This window comes from Dromiciops gliroides, chromosome 3 (genome assembly GCF_019393635.1).
Source record: "Dromiciops gliroides isolate mDroGli1 chromosome 3, mDroGli1.pri, whole genome shotgun sequence".
Taxonomy (NCBI): domain Eukaryota; kingdom Metazoa; phylum Chordata; class Mammalia; order Microbiotheria; family Microbiotheriidae; genus Dromiciops; species Dromiciops gliroides.
In genome coordinates, this window is record NC_057863.1 from 409,509,428 (window position 1) to 409,529,337 (window position 19,910).

Below are 19,910 nucleotides of genomic sequence, written 5' to 3' on the forward strand. Positions count from 1 at the left end.
CACTGGACCTTCTCTTGGTAAAGGCCAGCCTGGACAGGCAGTTATTTACCTACTAGGGATGAGGCCTCAGGACAGAAGTTATTCTTAGGTAGACAAGGGAATCCGATGAGAAGATAGAGAAATACTGAAGAGTAAACTAGAAGTATTTAATATATTGCAGCCTTTAAAAAAATTCATAGTGAACCAGTGGCATTCATGCAGCTTTTTGTATATTACTATTATGTATACATATGACTAAATGTTAATATAATACCTAAGAAGCCAAAAGAGAAAGAATAGAAGCAGGAATTAGGGAAAAAATGGTCAGATGTTGTGCATGAAAATTTTCTTCTACTGACAGTAGTATTACAAAATAAGCAAAGTATTTCCCCATGAAACTATGGCTCAAATTTAGATTATCTAGTACCAGCTGAAGAGTGAATTTTCAAAGAAAAAAATAAAGGCAATAAGCTAAATATTGTTTAGGGCTAAAATTCTAGCTAAACTGTCTAAAATATCTAATGAGTGGTCGCCAATAAATTATAAGCTTTAGCAAGAGTTAGACTTTTAAGCATTTATTAAGGAGAATAAGAATTTGATAAAGAGAGAGAAAGGCCTAGATTCCTATCTATTAAAGGGAGAGCACATTTCTAGCTCCGCTCTCCACCAGAGTCCAAAGGAAAGAGAGCGAGACTGAGTGCCAGTCTCTTCCTTCCTCCTCCCACTCGCCTGCGTCACTTCCTTTTCCCAAAGAAAAGACTCCTGGTCTTGCCCTCAAAGACCTTCACTTCATGGGTGGAACTCTTCTACAGTAAGTCTCCAGCAGGTGGCGTCATTCCAATCGTTACAATATAGTAGGTTAAGCCTTATATAATATAAGAAAAGAGCTCAAGATTCTTACATTTCCAGAGTAGTTAATAGTTTCTTTCCCTAGGTAAGGACTATCTGGGGTGAGAAGTGATCCTGGGTTCTCATGCAGAAATATATCTTAAACAATTTAGCTCTGAAAGTGATAACGATACCTTTAGTCTAAATAAAGATACTGTGTATAAATCCACAATAAAAAGGCTACTAAACTTTAGAGAGCGTGCAAAATCCTTATAATTAATATTTGTCACAAAAGAAAGTTAATAGAAACTTCAAGTTCTTTTCCTGAATTGATAGTAATTCCTTCAAAACTTGATTTTACACAAATATTAAGTTTGAAATTTAAAAAAGAAATCCACCTCAGGGCCCAGAATTGTTTCTTTGTAAAATTAGATCTGCATTGTCACAGTCATTGGTATAGAGCAATGATTTGCCAGGAAATTCTGCCAGATGAATTCTACAATCTGTTACACACAAAGTTTTTCCTCTCAGTCCTTTCTGAAGAGCCTAAGAAGAGAACTTGCCAAAACCCAAGTCTGCACCAAATTCAATGCAAACATTTTGTTTCTGTCTTCAAATTTCATGCTTGTTACTAAGCCATGGCCAAGGGCTGCCAAGTGAGTATAATGTTTAAGATACATTTCTTCCATTTTCAAAAGCTAGTTCTGGTCTTTCAACTGGAATTTATGCTTACGAGGTCATCATAGAAACCTTTGTTCTCACTTAGCCACTGAAACTTTTCCTCTGCCCACTGATCAGAGACTTCTTGGAAAATCTTAATCTTGTTCTCTTGATACCATATCAAAAGCCTAGCCTGCCAGGGCATTTTGCCAAGGAAGTGTGACCCATGTTTGCCAATGGATTAAGTACTTGTTTTCCATCCAGTTGAAAAATTTAAATGAAATATACCTCTCTCATGCAGGGCATGTAGCAGTCACCAGTGGTAGGAACAGCGAAGTCAGAAGGAGGAATAAGCTTTGGGGAAAGGGCACATTGAGTTACACATGGGACATTAGGCAGAGGCATTTTGGAGGCAGTTAAAGACTTGGGTCTTGGGTTCTGGGCACCACATTTTTGAAGAGTATACTAGAGAGCTTCCAGAGTGTGGTGGACCTTGAGATCATGCCAAATAAGGATTGTTTAAAGAAAAAGGACATATTTTGCCTGGAGAAGAGAATACTTAGGGGAAATATGATGGCTGGTTTATCTTTATATCTTCTGTGGTGTCTTACACATAGTAGGAACTTCATATATGCTTTGTAAAATAGAAAAAACATTGGCCACAAAGTGGAAGAAAGAAATGGGATAGTAGCAAATGATTTAGAAAGACAAATTTTTCTTGTTTTATGAAAGAAGATAAAAACTCTACCTTTCTATTGATAACTCCAAAGTGAAAACAAGACCAAATATAGTTATTCAGTTTTTAATGTAAGTGCTAGTTAGTTATGAGTACATGATGGAAACCCATATTTGCTGTTTTAAAATAGCTTATGCTCAGGAATGTAGACTTTGTTTAATGTCATGTTATGAAGAATAAACATTTCTTCCTACAGTCAGCAGGAAAGCAGTTAAGATTTTATCATTCAGAAGTGAGAATAATTTTCTCTACTTTAGGGACATCTAAGTGGGTTCCAGTGAAAGTAACAAAGTGGACCTTTATGGCTTTTAATGTAAGTACTTAACCAGATATTTTGGAATGAAGATTACATCTACTTTGTGAGGGTGATTGTATATAGTGATTTCTTGCTTCCCTATTTTTTAGGAGTCTTATGCGATGTATTTTGCATTTCCTCTCTCAAATCACAGAAAAACCTACAGCCATATATACTGTCAGAACAGCATATTGGTAAGAAAATGTCTGTAACTTATTTTTTAAGTTTAAAATGGCTTAAGAGAGTTCATCCTTTGGAGCCAATCATCTAATACATAACTGTCAAGAATTTCATAATTTTTGTTTTCTTCAGTCTGAACATATACGCTTCCCAGTATTTAGGTATCTGGGAAAGCTTAAGGAATAATCAGAAGGTTATTGAGTGAGTATAGAGTTAAAGCCAAAAGAGTTTATAGTAGCCTCATAAGTAAGCCTTACCTCCCCCAAAGTTCTCATCTGGTCAGAACTGCTCTGCTAGACAGTGCTACAGATAAGATGACATTCTTTTTCCAGATGTGCTTTTCCTGCATGCTAGGAGGTCCACTTTCCTTCTGTTAGCACTTTCATTACATGATCAACCTTCTTAATTTCAACAAACTATCATTATTAACATGTTGCATTTCCCATCTTTATAGGTGATTTTCATCTATGACTTGTTAGTGTTGTTGATTTCTGGTGATAAATGAATCCACCCCCTCTTACTCCCCCCCCCCCCCATATCTCATCAGTCAGCTTCTGAAAGGGTTTCCTGTAAGTTTTTCACACACACACACACACACACACACACACCGGTGTTTTCATTGATATAGGGAACTTCAGGTGAGGAAATTTCCTTTATCAATGTGGTTTAGTAGCTCATCTGCAACATCTAGTCTCAGAGAACTGTCAGGAGCACTGACAGTGACTTGCCCAGTACTACAGAGGCAGGCCTTGATACTGACTCTGTCTAGCTCTCTATTCACTACACTACACTGTTTTTGTGGGTGTAAATAGCATCAATCTACAGGATTTGTCGTATAGCTCTATCTGTTGATAGATCCAGTTGTATGATTTCATTGGTGGGGAGAACTCCCAGTGAGGAACTTCTACCAATGAAGATCAGCAGTTCTTCCAATTAAAGTCTTAGGGTGGTGATTGCTTCATATCTAGGCACAAACTCAGGCCATGTTTCATTTGACTCTACAGAGTTCTTCTTAGGCACCGTGCTCCCATATGAATAACACTACCCTTTCTCCCTTTCCCAGTTATGCTCATGGAAAAGACATGTCAGTCTTCAGTCTACTCTCCTTTGGCTCTACTCACCATCCCTGTAACTTTCCAAACCAAAAGATTCCTCCCTGGCAACCACTTTCCTATATGTGTTATCTCCATTGTAAGAATGTTAGCTTCTTGAGGGCAGGGATTGCTTTTGTATTTATTTGTATCCTCAGTATTTAGGACAATGCTTAGCACATAGTAAGTATTTATTAAATGCTTTTTTATTCATTCATTCATTTCATATATTTAAGAATTGCCTGTGGTGCTGCAAGATTAAGTGATTTGCCCAAGGTCACACACCTACTATGTGTCAGATATAGGACTTTAATGCAGATCTTCTGACTCCAAGCCAGGAACCATATCCATAGCATTCTGCTGCCATATACAAACACATGCAAACATACATGCTTTTTTGTATATCATGAATACATTTTGCAGATGTGCACATATACATCTGTATAAGTCTCTATAAATATATCTGTATTTATATACACACATATGTAAAATGAAGTGACCCTTCTTTTTGCTAAGGCCAGTACCACTACACTTATGCTTATTCCACCCTTTCCCAACAGCTTGTCCCTTTAGTTATTTCTTTCCCATCTCTAATTCTCAGTCTCCTGTCTGGCTCCTGGCTCCTTGCTTATTATCTTTAAAGATGCCCACATTTCTTCCTCCCCACCCCAATCTTTTAAAAACTTTTACTAGACCCTTCCATTTCCTCAAACTATCATATTCTATCTCTCATTCCTTTTTCAGCCAAATTCCTAAGGGGGAAAAAGTTAACCCCACTTCCATTACCTCCATTTCTTTTTATTCCCTCAACCCTTTGCAGTCTGGCTTCTGCTTGTGTGCTTTAGACTGTTCTCTCTAGAGTTACCAATAATCTCTTAATTACAAAATCACAGACTTTTCTCAGATCTCATCTGTCTTGATCACTCTGCCTGGATAGTCTCTCCTCTCTGTGTTTCCATTACACTACCCTTTCAGAAGCTCTTTTTACCTCTTAAACCAGTCCTTCTCATACACCTATTACTTAAAAATAGAGATATTTGTGTTTTACAAATAGTATTTTTAGAGGATGAAATTTCAAATATATATTTAAATGTTTTCTCTGCTTGCTTTACCAGCATTGAATTGGAGGCACCTATATTATTATGTTTGTTTTTCATAAGCATAACTTAAGACCAATATATGCCATCCATCAATTTCACCCATCACATATGAAGAGTGTCCTATATTCAGTTATTGATTCATCTAATTTATTGAGTATAAGAGACTGGGTTGGATGCTGTGGGTTAGGGTTAGGTATTAAGTTTTCAAATTAATAAGACATATAAATACATAGGTCTGGAAATGAAAGGGACTTCAGAGGTTTCCCCTAATTCAACCCCTACATTGTACTGATGAGAAAAGTGAGGTTTAAGGAAGTAAGTGACTTGCCCAAGGTCACACAGATATTAAAAGACAATAGTCAGGATTTGAACACAAGTCCTTGTTCTCAAAAAACTTATAATCTAGTTAAATATTTTTGGCTGCATGACTTTTTGCAGAGCTTATGATTGTTTTTGTATTTGCCTCTATTCTTATGATTGACTTACTTCTCTTGTTTAAAAAAAGCTACCTCATTATTGATTATCCCAAGCCCATCTTCTCTGGTCTGCTGACTACCTTAGTTTTCCTTAGGGGTTCACAATTATATCATACATCCTTTGAAGTTATTTATCACTTTGTTCTTCATGCATTTCTTTTATCATCTATGCTTATGGTTACTCCATTTAAATTCATTCTGCAAATGAAGTAGAATATCCTATCTTCTATTCTCCTTAAATGACTAGAACAGTCATGTTGTGTTTTGCTGAGTATTACTTCCATGTTAGGATGCTGAATATATTTTAGGACCAAATTGTTTGGGTTCCTATCTTTGTCACTTAGTTTCCATATGACAAACATTCAACATTGATACCATTTATCAGGAAACTGGATTTAATGCTTATGGTAGGTTCAGGATGAAAAACTGCTTAGGAGATTAGATGACATTAGTAAAGGACATTCTTATCCAGAAGTCTGATGTCCCATTAATGCCAAACTTTCCCGCCAACCTTCCACAGCACATCTTGACTCTTCCTCCCTCTTACCACCCTCCCCCAACCATTTAAGTCCTTCTTTCTTTGTGAAATCATGTAAGGTACATAGCTTATCCTGCTGCTTTAGGCTTCCTGCCCTTGTTTTCTTCCTCCCTTTTAAGGGAGGTATCATGGGTAGAATTCTAAGTAACAATATCCTCATCTTTGTTTATGTTGCTTTCCCACTAGTCTGTAGTGAATCTTTTTTGGGGGGGGCGGGGCCGGGCAACAAGGGTTAAGTGACTTGCCCAGGGTCACACAGCTAGTAAGTGTCAAGTGTCTGAGGCTGGATTTGAACTCGGGTCCTCCTGAATCCAGGGCCGGAGCTTTATCCACTGTGCCACCTAGCTGCCGCCTACAGTAGATCTTTAAAAAGTTGATGCTGCCTTTGTACTTAATTCTATTAACTCTTTTTAACAGTTTGCCTTGTTTTGTGTTAACTGACAGGACACACATAGTTGGGTTTATGGCTGTATTAACAGTGTTTCAATGTGGTAAGTATGTTATATTGTATTAGAAATGTATCACTTTGCCTCCATTTAGAGTCATATTAAGACCAAAATTTAAGTTTTTCCCCACTGTAAATTAAGTATTCAGAACTGTCAGACTTTATTTTAAAATAATTAATGTTGCATGTATAATGGAAAGGAGTTCCAGACTTGGAGTCAGAATGACCTGGGTTTGAATCTTGGCTCTAACACTTAATATCTATGTGATGTTAGACACGTCGCTTTAAAATCTCTGAACTTATTTATTAAATGAGAATTACAATATTCTTATCACCTACCTCTAGGGATGTTGGGAATAATGAGTTTTTTAAAACTTAAAATCCCATATAAATGTTACCAATTACATAATTCCTGACAGTTGTATACAGATGTTAGATGTGTCTGAATTCATGCCATGATTTCTTTGCTAATTCTTTGTTGTTCTTGCTGTTTGTTTACCAATTGTTTTTGCTTTTTGTTTTTGTCATATGCAACTATTATATTGGTCTGAGTCTGGCTTCAGGTATTTGTCTCTTTTGATAATATCCTTGTTCATTTATAGTACTCAAGGTGTTGACCTGTCATGGAAAAGTGAACTACTACCAACAATGAAGGTAAATATACCTTTTCAATTTTGATTCTTCCTGGTGAAAAAAATACTTTGATATATCTGTAAATACTTTGAAAAACTATTGCCATGCATAGTTTTAATCTGTCTTGGTATTAAGCACTTCCTGCTGCTGTATAGTGTAGCCTTTTAGAAACATTTTCTTAAGGATATAAAAAGCAATTTTTTTAGTTTCTTTTTATTATTTTCCTGGTTTACTGTGAATCTGTTCATATAAGACTTCCAAAATTTTTTCAATGATATATTTTTATTTTTTCAGTAAATAAGTATTTGTTTTTGGGTTTTTTGCTGGGCAATGTGGGTTAAGTGACTTGCCCAGGGTCACACAGCTAGTAAGTGTCAAGTGTCTGAGGCCGGATTTGAACTCAGGTTTCTCCTGAATCCAGGGCCGGTGCTTTATCTACTGCACCCCTAGCTGCCCCCTAGTTAATCAATATTTGAAAAATTAATCTGTCTATCCCACTGCTTCCCCCATTGAGAAAATTTTTTACAAAAACAAAAATTAAACCCTCCGGTTTGTTAAGCTATACCCCAATAAGAGGACACCCCTAATTTCCAGTCTTGCTACCATGAAAAAGAACCGCTATAAATATATTTGTACATACGGATCCTTTTCATCTTTCTTTGATTTCTTTGTGGTGTAAACCTAGTCATGATGTAGTTCAATCCATATTTTTTGGTTATGAGACTTGTTGCAAAGATTTTTTCCCAGTTCTCAGTTTCCCTTTTAATTTTTACAATATTAAGTTTCTGAAAAACTTCTTTACATTTAAAAGTCTATAGTAGATGAGTAAAATTATTTTATGTAGTTTACATTAAATTTCATTTATTTAATTTAATCTACTTACCATGCTTGCAATGAATATAAAGAACACAAAGAGAAAGCTCCTTTATTCGTCTCGAATTCCTAAAGGAGACATTTGTGGAATCTTTAATAAACATAATTATTAGGAACTTGGTTTCCAGTTTTTCTGTCATTATTGAAAATTTAATATGCCATCAAGGAAATTTTATAAAGTATCAAATAAAATTTGGAGTCTCTCTTGGTTATAACTATAAACAGGAATCATATATGTTTAAAGTAACATTTTATAGCATATATCAAATCATTTTGCACCTGATTGAATGAAATTCCTTTCTCATTTGTTTCAGACTTTCATGTTGAAACTCCAAGATTATCCAAAATTGTCTCATCTTGTTGTTTATGTACCATCTACTAATGGAAACAAGGTAATAACAGTTAAATAATTAACAGTTAAAATAAAAGTTTAAACATTCTCAACTTGTTTGTTAATACAAAAATATTAATGGAAATAAGATACTCTGAGTATATTTGTGATAGTCATGTAAACATTCTAAACAGCCTTTTGTAAAATTATATTTAGTGATTCTATATATATATATATTTTTTTTCCCCTTGCCTATTTGCAGATGACAAGATGTGCCCCATGTGTATTTGTAGCAATTTTTAGAGTCATAGAAAAGTACTAATGCAAATTTTATTCTGATTCAACTTTGAATAAAAACCTTGTCCCTGTGGGAACTTTCTGTTGCATATTTCTGCATTAGCAAGGTATGAAAGCAAAATTCTCAGTCTTAAAGTCTTACAAGTAGGGGGGTGGCTAGGTGGCACAGTGGATAAAGCACCGGCCCTGGATTCAGGAGTACCTGAGTTCAAATCCGGCCTCAGACACTTGACACTTACTAGCTGTGTGACCCTGGGCAAGTCACTTAACCCCCATTGCCCCCCCCCCCAAAAAAAGTCTTACCAAGTTCCTGTGTTAGATTCACTGTTTTCTTCTTCTATGTAGCTTAAATCAGAGAGGATTCTTCAACTACATTAATCTAATAATCCTCTTTTATTTTACTTTTCTTTTTTTAGGGTTAGGGCTTTTAAATTTACTACAACTACTACCACTACCACTACCACCACCACTTATTTTTACAAAGACATTTTATCGATATCTTTTGTTTTTTTACATTGCCATAATTTTCCCTTGGTATCCTTTTTCCTGTCCTTCCTAGAGAGTTGTCCTTTATGACTATAAAAAAATTTTTTTTAAAACAAAGGGAAAAAAACTCCACCAGAACCTATGATTACATTTTTGCAAATCTCATAATATATTCCCTGTTCTACAACCATGGCCTTCTCACCACATTCCCCCTACACCTCCACAAGGAAGTAGGGACAGGTGTTTTTTCATATCTCTTCTTTAGGGCCAATCTTGTTATTTATAACTTGTCAGCATTCATTTTGATTGTTTTGTTCTTTCCATTTCCATATGTTGATATTGTGTATATTGTTTTCTTGACTATTCTTACTTCACTTTGTATCAGTTCATGTAGTCTGTTCTTCTCTGTATTCATACATGTTTCTTGCAGCACAGTAATATTCACTTATATTCATGTACCACAATTTTTTTAGATTACCCAACTGTTGAGTATCTACTTTTTCTCAGTTAACATACACAAAAAAATGCTGCTTATAAATAGTATGTTTATGTATGGAGCCTTTCTTTTTAATCAGTGACCTCCTTGGAATGTATGTATTAGCATATACTCTGGCCAAAGATAAGAACCTTTTAGCATTTTATTTGCTAATTTTTCTTAATTCCAAATTATTTTGTACTAATTCACAGGTCCCCCAACAGTATATTACTATGCTTATCTTTCTACAATTCTTCTGCATTGATTCTTTCTATTTTTTGTTGTCTTAGTCAATTTGCTAGATGTAAAGTGAAACTTCAAGGTTGTTTCAATTTGTGTTACTTTGAATATCATGATTTGGAGCATTATTTCATATGGTTATTGATAGGTTTTCAGTTCTTCTGTTTAATCTTACTTGTTTGTATCTTTTGACTACTTGTCCTTTAGGGAATGTAAGGTCCCCCTTTTCCAAAGTATATGTCACTTCAGATAGATTAAGTGGTTTCCCAGCCTTTACTCAAATGTCAACAGTTTTTTTCTTCATTTCTTTAGGAAATTCCTTTGGTTTCTTTCCATTACTGATTTCCTCTTATCTTACCATAAGCACTGTTATCCTGAAATACTCCATAATTATAAGATCAACCTGTACAACTGAGCTAACAATGTTTGCCAAAACCTTTTAAAGTTTGTGTTCTGTATTTATTATACACAATAGATGTTTAAGTATATACGTCAAGCTACATTTTTCCTTTTGACTTAGACTTTCAGTAAAACAGTGTATTCATTTATAATTCATCCTCATTTGTTAGTAGCTCCTAAGGTATTTTTTGATATCTTTTTCCCTTTCTTCTTTCTGAACCTGCCAAAATATGTGATTATCTATAAATTAATACTCAAAAAATAGGCAAACTGGCTGTTTAAGGAGACTTTGCCATTGCTCCTTTTATAGTGAACACAATAGCTTTATTGGAAAAGTTAGATGAAAAGTGTTGTATCACATTTGTGCTAAAAGTTGGCACACCTTTAATAGAGAATTTTCTTGCAATTTATATTGATAGTTATGTTGAGACAGTTAATACTCATTGGTGTCACTGAATTACTTGTTAGAGGCTGAGTTTTATAAAGTTTTGCATTTTATTTAGTGACCCTTCACTTGGTCACCACCTTTACTATAAGTTCAGTTTTACCAGTAAGGTTTTTTTTTGTGTGTGTGTTTTTTCCCCAGTTTGTTGTAGACTGTGAATTTTTTCAAATAGACTTAAGAACTGTACAGCTTCCTGTAACTCATCTCTTTTCTTTTGGTAGGTATCTTGTTTCTGCAAATCTTGAAAACTGCTTTTATTTGTAACAGATTATTTTATATTTTATAGTTTCAAAGTATCTTTTACCTGTGTGCTGGATTCCTTCTGTCAAGTAAGAGGCACTGGAGCCTGCTTCCTTATGTTGTGCTAAAGATTATTCATGTGTAACTGAGGCAGCATAAAAACTGTTTAAAGCAAACATAGTAATTATGCCTTTCATGTGTATGGTTTTTTATGAAGAGTTCTCACTTATATGACTTCATTTAAGGCTAATACTCCCTTATCAAATAAGTAGGACTGATATTATTCCCAGTTTACAAATAAGAGAACAGAGGCTCAGAGAAGATATGATTTGCACAGCTCATAAGTATCAGCGCCTAAGCTTGAATGCAGGTCTCATCACTGACTTTGTGTTCTCCTTCTACCTGTATACATATTAGAAGTTGCTATAAGGACGAATGCTCATATCATAATGAGCCAGTCCCCTGAAATGACCTTTGGAAGAGTTGTATGTGATCCATAATAATCACATTAATTTGCAAATTACATTAAAAGGTGTTTTTTTTAATTAATTTTGTTTTTATACATGTTCTTGCGCTGTGTTGACCCTTTATGAAATTTTCATTTTCCCTTTCAATTTTTCAAGATTTCTCTAAAACACTCTTTACCGTCTACGTGAGAAAAAAGTGCTATTTGAAAGAAAATCTTCATTTCTCAGAAAAATACTAATACTAACCCTTATTAAGACTATGACATACCATTATATAATCTCCAAAAATAATGATGTGGCAAAATATCTTAACTTGATAAAATTAGTCAATGTTTGATGCTTTTAAGCTTCAAACTATTTGTATATGACTGAAAAGTTAGTCTAACTCATTATTTGCTTTTAATTGAATTTTTAATTGAAAAGGGAATAAAATATGTAAGTTTAAGTATAAAGATATTAGCCCAAATAAAAATCCTAAAACTTAAGTCAAAGAAATCAACTCACTAAAAGGAGCCATACAGAGTTGGCTGCAATGTTATATATCCCCTGCAGTAGTTTTTTTATTATGTGAGTAAGAGGCCAAGCATACAAACAGGTAATATATAGGCATTCAGTCCTTCATTATTTCTCCTTGGTATTTTTATACCTATATGTACAGTTTTGCATTGTAACTGAATTTCATCCTGTTCTTGTTGTCAAAGATATTTTTATTCTATTCCTTAATTTTAGCCCAGTTCCTTAATCCTAAATTGCTATGTACATTTCTAAATTAAAGTAATAACCTTTTATATAAATTCTTTCTAGTTGTTTATCCATTCCCTTGGTTTAAAAAAAAAAAAGCATTTCTGTTAGATTTGGAAGAATAGCATACTATTGGCCTCTAACCTAGCTCCTCTTTTTCCTTTTGAAAACTTCTTATGATAGTACTCTGAAAAATTAAAAGGTCTTTTCATTTCTCTTTGAGTAATCCAGATTTCAACAGGTGCTAAATTTAGGCATAGGGTAGCTATGGATGCAACTCTGGACCTGGATTCAGGAAGATCTGAGTTCAAATTTTACCTCAGACACTAGCTGTGTGACCCTAGCAAGTCACTTAACCCTGTTTGCCTCACTCTCCTCATCTGTAAAATGAGCTGGAGAAAAAGGCAAATCATTCCAGTATCTTTGCCAAGAAAACCCCAAATGGGGTCACAGAGAGTAGAACATAACTAACAAATGACTGAACAGCAAAAACAACAGATTTGGGCAAGTCATTTACTCTATGACTATTTATTTTTAAAATGAGGATAAAAATACCTGCACCCTGTGAACTCACTTTTGAGCCAATTATATGTTCACCCTGTGGTAGTCTGGTCTTTGAGAAGTTTAACCTATGACATAATCTATCAGACTGTTATCCAGTAAACCCTAATTTTTACAACCAACATGTGCCTTAGTAACTTTATTTATGCATAGCCATCTTTACAAGCTCTAAGTCAATTTCCTTTCTTCCTCTGTGTGCTGTTTTAGGCATCAAGGACATGTTTGAAGAAGAAGGCGTTTCAGTAATGTGATGTCATGGTGGTCATGTCTAGAATCAGAGAACCTGGTTTCAAATACCATTTCTGTTTTCCTTGCTACCTGAGTTACAAGTCACTGAATCTCTCTGTGCCTTAGTTTCCTCATATTTCAAGAGGGAGTTGGATTATAGCTATCCAAAAGTAGAATATGTTACCTTGAGTGGTAATGGATTCCCTTTCTCAGAGGCAAACAGGCAGAATTTGGAAGACTGAATATTAGGTATGTTGTAGTGAAGATTCTTACTCTTTACAGATTGACCTAGATAACCCTTGAGGGTCCCTTATAAATCTAAGAATTTGTGACAAGATATATTTGAAATACTATGCTTCCATGTTAAGTACCCAGACAGGCTATTCACTGGCATGATGATCGAAAAGAGAAGTTATGTTCAATGGTTTTTTTATGTCGTTTTCCCAATTAGTTGCTAAAGGGCAAATAGAAAGCCCCACTGAAACAAAGATTTAGTACTTCCATTACATCTTCTAAGTTTGTTTTTATTCTCTCATCAAAGGAAATTATTTTTCTCTGAATTCAAGAAGTGATGTCAATTTCATTTGTCACACAATTATAGCTTTAAAAAAGCCCTTTTTAGGGGGCAGCTAGGTGGTGTAGTAGATACAGCACCAGCCCTGGATTCAGGAGGACCTGAATTCACATCCGACCTCAGACACTCGACACTTACTAGGTGTGATCCTGGGCAAGTTACTTAACACTCATTGCGGACCCCCCCCAAAGACATCAAAAAGTCCTTTTTCCATTTAAAAATTGTTCATTCTTAATGTATATTTTGTGTACTTTCTCAGTTAACATGGTATGGATAAACATTTCTAAAACTAATTTGACCACTAAACAATTGTGGGCTTTGAAATACAGTGACAGAACCTTAAGATTTTGGTTCAGGGACTCTATGAAAATGGGGTTTCTCAGGAATAAAGGATGGTTAGGGACCTTTGAGAGCAAATTAGGCAAAATTAAACTTATTTTTTATGTAAAGATTACTGCATATAAGTGAAATACAGAATTTCACATTAAATACTTTAGAAAGAAATTGTTTGTTTTTTTTTTTTTAGTGAGGCAATTGGGGTTAAGTGACTTGCCCAGGGTCACACAGCTAGTAAGTGTTAAGTGTCTGAGGCTGGATTTGAACTCAGGTCTTCCTGAATCCAGGGCCAGTGCTCTATCCACTGCGCCACCTAGCTGCCCCGAAAGAAAATTTTTTAATTGAAATTTTGTCATGAAATCCTTTTTGCATAATTTGTGGAGCATGAAGATGCCACAGAATATGTTTGGGGAAATGCTAACGTGGAAGATGACTGAACTATGAGGACATGAGTTTGAGTTCTAGCTCCACTGCTTACAAGACTTATAAGCACTTGGACAAATCACATCAATTCTTTAACTTCAGTTTCCCCATCTACAAAATGGAAATAATACTTGCATTGCCCAAGTCAGTGTTGAGGGTCCAATCAGATGATGGGTATGAAAACTTGCTGAAAATTACAAAGTGTTATACAAATTAGTATGTTATCAGTTCTCCGTGACTTTTCAGTAATAAAAGTTAAACCTTTTTGATAATATTAATTCTCCAAGAATTTTATCAAAGTATCTGTCATGACTAAGAGAACCTTTAGCTTATAGCCTCCCTCTTCTATTTTGATTTACATATTCCTTTGTAATAGGAATGTCATCTGATCAAAATTAAAACATTTTTCTTTTTAAAAAAAATCAGAAATATGTATGACCAACATTCCCATCTAACAGAAGGAACAAATTTATGTTTTAAAGTGTTTAAGAAATGATTTTCTATTGTCATTTGTCTCTTGCATATTGTAAGACAGAGTTGTCAAACACGTGAGGGCCACACGTGGCCCACAACACTCCCAAATGTGGCCAAACCTGATTAAAATGTAATTGAGAAGTATTTAATAAAATTAAAAATACAACAAAATATAATGTATTTTAAAACCGTGTCAATATACAACATACAGGGATCCTGCTGTATAGTTAGGGTCCTCCTTTTCTATTTTTTGTTTGACACCACTGTTGTAAGAAGCAAAGAAACAGAGCTCTTTCTGTTTGAGAGAACTCTGACTTCTTTTCCAGGCTTTCTCACTTCTCCAGAGAAGTACACACCTACCTGCCTGTAGGATCTATAGGACTTCCCTGAGTTTTAGTTTCATCATCTGTAGAAATGAGAGGTTCCTTCTAGCCCTAAAACCAATGATCTTTTTGTTTGTTTTAGTTTTTCTGATTTTCTCTAACTTCATGATATTTTCTTACAAAGCAAAGCCTTACATATTAAGACTATTTTGGGGAAAGTGTTATCTATATTATAGGTTATATTGAATTTAATAGTGTAATAGTTTTATTATATTCAAGTACTTATAGTAACAGGATTTAATCAAGTGTTGCCTGTTAGAATTGCCACTTTAATGAAAAAGTAGAAATAATTTTAATTATTATCAAAGGACCAACTCAAAGAGCTTTGGCTTTTGCTTATTTGGCAGGTCTTTATATGTAAATGAATACTTTAAAAGGTTTTTCTCTTTAATAGGTAAACATTCCCTTTGCAGTATTATTTATATAATTTCTTGAGTGATTTATTTGTTTATTAAATAAGCAGGTTCCTCTTTTTTAAGAAATTATTAAGGTAAACCTTAACTCAACATCTGTTAATACTAGCACAAATACTTGGTGGCAACTAAGTTAAATTCATGTTCGCTCATTAGTAACTTGTATCTTTCTTAACTGTTTTTAAAAAATAAATTTTGTTACTGTGTTGACTTACTATTTTTCAGTCTCTTATTTTTTGGTAATCATTCTAATTAAAACTGTATTTTAATTAATTTAACAGGATTAACTTCAAGGCAGATCCAATTAAATTCAAATGGCTTATTCTACACTATACCACTCCTGAACTTTGCACAGGTAACAATTCTAGGAGAAGAAAAAATAAATAATTTTATTTTCTATTTGGGGTATATAAATAAATAAATTTATCTTTTTTAAATTCGGCTTAGATATACCAAGCTTTCAAAATCGATGTAAAGAGCAAATGCACATCAACCAAAGGTAATTGTATTTTCCCCCTAAAATAAGTTGTACAAGAGAAGTCATTTATTTAAGCTTGCTTGTTTTGCTTTTTTTTTTTCTTAAAGTGCCGGTTTTTGTATTTCCTTAAATAAAATTGAAAAATATGTAGGAGGTATTTAAATTCTTGTTGACTGATTTACAGTCACATTAAACATCAGTTCTTAGTTTCAGAGTTTGGGGAATACTATGATTTATTAGGCTTGATGATAGCTAAATTTTAGCTATTTGGCAGTTTTCCAGGCTCTTGGTATTTACTATTGGGTTAAATCACCAAGCATTTCTTATTATATTCAAATATGTTGATTTATAAAATCATCATAATTAGCTATATCTTTATAATCATTGGTTAAAACTGGTAACATGGGGGCAGCTAGATGGCACAGTGGATAAAACACCAGCCCTGGATTCCGGAGGACCTGAGTTCAAATGCGGCCTCAGACACTTGACATTTACTAGCTGTGTGACCCTGGGCAAGTCACTTAACCTTCATTGCCCTCCCCCCCAAAAAAAACAAACAAAAAACTGGTAACATTCCTGATACTAAAAAAAAATTATATTTTTAGTAATGATTAGAGAACTTGTCTTTTGGCCAAGTAGGAATTGTCAAAATTTTTCATATATTTTATTTAAATGTGAATTTGGATTGCAGTAAATTATCTTAATCTTGGTGACATGGTAATAATCTATGTTTTTCTCTCTCTTTTTTTTTTACAGTAGAAAAAAATAATGTCTTTAGACTGCATATACCTTGGTCCCATGAAGACTCAATGACTGTTTCAAAGTAAGTCTGTGAACAAATTTATCTTGCAGTTGGTGTTTTTCAGGTAGCTTATATGCTGTCTTGGTTTACTCACTAAAAATCTTATGGACAAACCACATGGTATATATCTTGTTAAGTAGTATACTTTATTTTCTCTGGTATTTTTCATCATATTTAATATTTACAAATATGTTCTGATTACCCTGATTTTAAGAACTAATCACCACTAATAGGAGAGGAACTTTTTGTTTGTGTATTCCTAGCATCTAGCACAGAGCTTGGCAATATAGTAATTGCTTAAGAATTGTTTGTTGAATGAATAGCTGAATGAGAGTGTAGTATAATAAAAAGACATGGAAAAACGGAAAAGTGCTAGACCTGGACTAAAGGGTGATCTCTTTTATTGTCTATGTTAAAAGGGCTTCTCTAAGCTTAGTTTCTTTATCCATAAAAAGGGGATAATATCTATAACTCCTGTCTCATAAGATTGTTGTGAAGATGAAATAAGGTAGGATATTAAAGTTCTTTGTAATCCCTGAAGTGATATAGAAATACTGACTATTCCTATTATTAATGTGAATTCTTTACAAACAGTATAATGAAAATATCTGTCTTTCATAAGTTTTCTATTCAGATGTCACCATCAGCTCCACCCTAGTTATAAGGCTTCTGCTTCTTTTGTTGAGAATACTCATTGCCTTTACTATTTATTTTGTATTGAATAAGTAATTCATTTCTGATTTCAGAGCCCCAACTTCTACAGAAATTTCTTTAAAACTTAATGTTGCACAGCCAGAAAATGATAGCCATGTAGCTGTGTTACATATGTTTACATCATCAGAGTGTCGCTATGAGGTATGTAACATAAATTCCTAATATACATACATATATACACACATACATGCATGCACATATGTGTATGTAATTCCTAATTCTTTTCACACATAAGGGGAATTTATTTGTGTAATAGTTTATATTTTTTGTAATTTCTTCAGATAATTGTCTAAAGCAATGGTATCAGACTCAAATAGAAACAGATGCCTTTCAAGCTGCATGTTGATTTATAAAACCACAAATTAACATTATTGTGTATTTTTATTTATTTTGCTTTCCAATTTCATTTTAATCTGATTCTGGTACATTTGGGAGGCTTGGCACCTGCTATTTGACATCTCTGGTCTAAAACACATAATATTATAGTCATTATAAATAAAAACTCATTTGAAACAGTCCTTTAGCTGTATTCTTTTTTTTTTTTTTTGATGAGGCAGTTGGAGTTAAGTGACTTTCCCAGGGTCACACAGCTAGTAAGTGTCAAGTGTCTGAGGCCGGATTTGAACTCAGGAACTCCTGAATCCAGGGCCGGTGCTTTATCCACTGCACCACCTAGCCGCCCCTTAGGTGTATTCTTGACATCCTTTTTTTGTCTGTTAACATCATCTTAGTTTTTTTCTGGATTAAATAAATAAAAACAAAGTAATAGTCATAAAATGAAATGTTAGGAATGTATATTATTTTATAATAGTGATGCCGTGTATAAAAATAAAAGTTTATCAATTTTCCTCAATTTTGTTTTTAATGTAAATATTTGGTTTCTTTGTGAGAACCCCCTTAGGATGAATTAAAATTGGTGCTAAATGCCAAGGAATGCAATTAATTTCTTCTTTGCTGAATGGGAGATTCTTTAAAAGAAGGGACTTATTCCTTGGTCAAAATAAGATGCCTTAGAGTTGACAAAGGTAAAAGGCATCAGTAGTGTTACTAATCCATAATAAATTATAATCATTTTTGTAATGTCACATTTTAAATGTATTTTCTCATAATAACATTTCATGTTATGAAATGCTAACAACTAAATGTCACTTGATAAATCTCTGTAAAAAGAAAAATATTAGATTTTGTTATTTAAATAATTGTACTAGGTACTATGACTAAAACTGCTATATGCTTTTAAAAGCTTGCCTATCTTTAGTAAGAAAAAAAAATTTTAGGACAACTATTACCCTAAGCTATTTTTACTTTTCCAGAAAACTCTCTTTTCTCATTCTTAATATTATAACATGAATTCATTTTCTATGGAAGTACAGGGCGAATCAGTGATTAATTTATTCAGACTCATATTTTAGCCTTTAATTTAGTCAACCTAGTACTATTTCCTTTTTACTTTGGATCTCTTTATAAATTTTACTCAGAATTAGCAGAATTGTGTATATTTAGTCTTGGTGTTGGATGTTGAAGTAACTTGATTTGTTCACACGTGACTATTTTTCCCGACAAAGATTTATATACTTTTTAGATTTAGTCATTCAGTGAGCCATCTGTCATGGTCATGGCTATGGAATAATGTATTCAGATTGATCTAACATAATTATTAATAGAGGCTAATTACCAGATTAGCTACAGGGCACTTAATTTTTTGGCCACACCAACTTTTGAAGATTACCTACTAAGTAATAGAAGATTATAGGGGCGGCTAGGTGGCGCAGTGGATAAATCACCGGCCCTGGATTCAGGAGTACCTGAGTTCAAATCTGGCCTCAGACACTTGACACTTACCAGCTGTGTGACCCTGGGAAAGTCACTTAACCCCCATTGCCCCGCAAAAAAAAAAAAAAATAGAAGATTATTAAACAGCATTATTGGAGGAAGCACCCATACCAGTGAAATTGTAAATCACTGAGGTATTGAAGTACCATATATATCAGATTTCAAATTCCCATTTTCAAAGAATTCAAGTGAAAAAAATATGAAACAACAAGATCCAGCATTGTTATGGTGTGTGTGCATCTCTCTAAGTTACAGGAGGTTGTCAGAAGGTAAAAGAGGTTAAATTTTCTGTCCATGGTCACACAGCTAATATCAGTGGAAGGACTGAATTAAGGTCTCCCTGACTACAAGTTGAGCACTCTAACCATGTCACACTACTCTTTGCCCCAAAAGTAACCCATACATGTAAGCATAACCCATATACGTGCCCACACAAGTTGTGTTTAAGCTCTGAGCATTTAGACTGATACTTCTTCAAGATCTTGGAATACTTTTAGAGTTTTCTTTAGCTATAACCATTAAACACCCATGAGACATGAGTTTTCTGTAGCTTTTTTGGAGCTATAAGTTTAATAATTGTGTTTTGATGCAATACTAAGTAAGAGTGTTTATCATAATAATTTTCTTGGTTGTATAAAAATAAATCCTGATATGCTATTAAAATATGTTTGTTAAATTAGGTAACAGTTGGACTTCGTTTTTTACAAATTCTTGGACAGGTAAGAAATTACATTTT

The 19,910-nt window shown here is 33.9% G+C and overlaps 1 protein-coding gene across 1 annotated transcript in view; it reads left to right on the forward strand.

Annotated features, from left to right (window-relative positions):
• PGAP1 (post-GPI attachment to proteins inositol deacylase 1) overlaps positions 1 to 19,910 on the forward strand; it is an 84,499-nt gene that overhangs the window by 18,233 nt on the left and 46,356 nt on the right. The window contains 11 exon segments of the mRNA XM_043995330.1: positions 2,461 to 2,516; positions 2,609 to 2,692; positions 6,328 to 6,374; positions 6,931 to 6,982; positions 8,149 to 8,226; positions 10,649 to 10,724; positions 15,629 to 15,702; positions 15,795 to 15,846; positions 16,582 to 16,648; positions 17,374 to 17,482; positions 19,855 to 19,903. Of these exon segments, the coding sequence (XP_043851265.1) occupies positions 2,461 to 2,516; positions 2,609 to 2,692; positions 6,328 to 6,374; positions 6,931 to 6,982; positions 8,149 to 8,226; positions 10,649 to 10,724; positions 15,629 to 15,702; positions 15,795 to 15,846; positions 16,582 to 16,648; positions 17,374 to 17,482; positions 19,855 to 19,903 (744 nt within the window).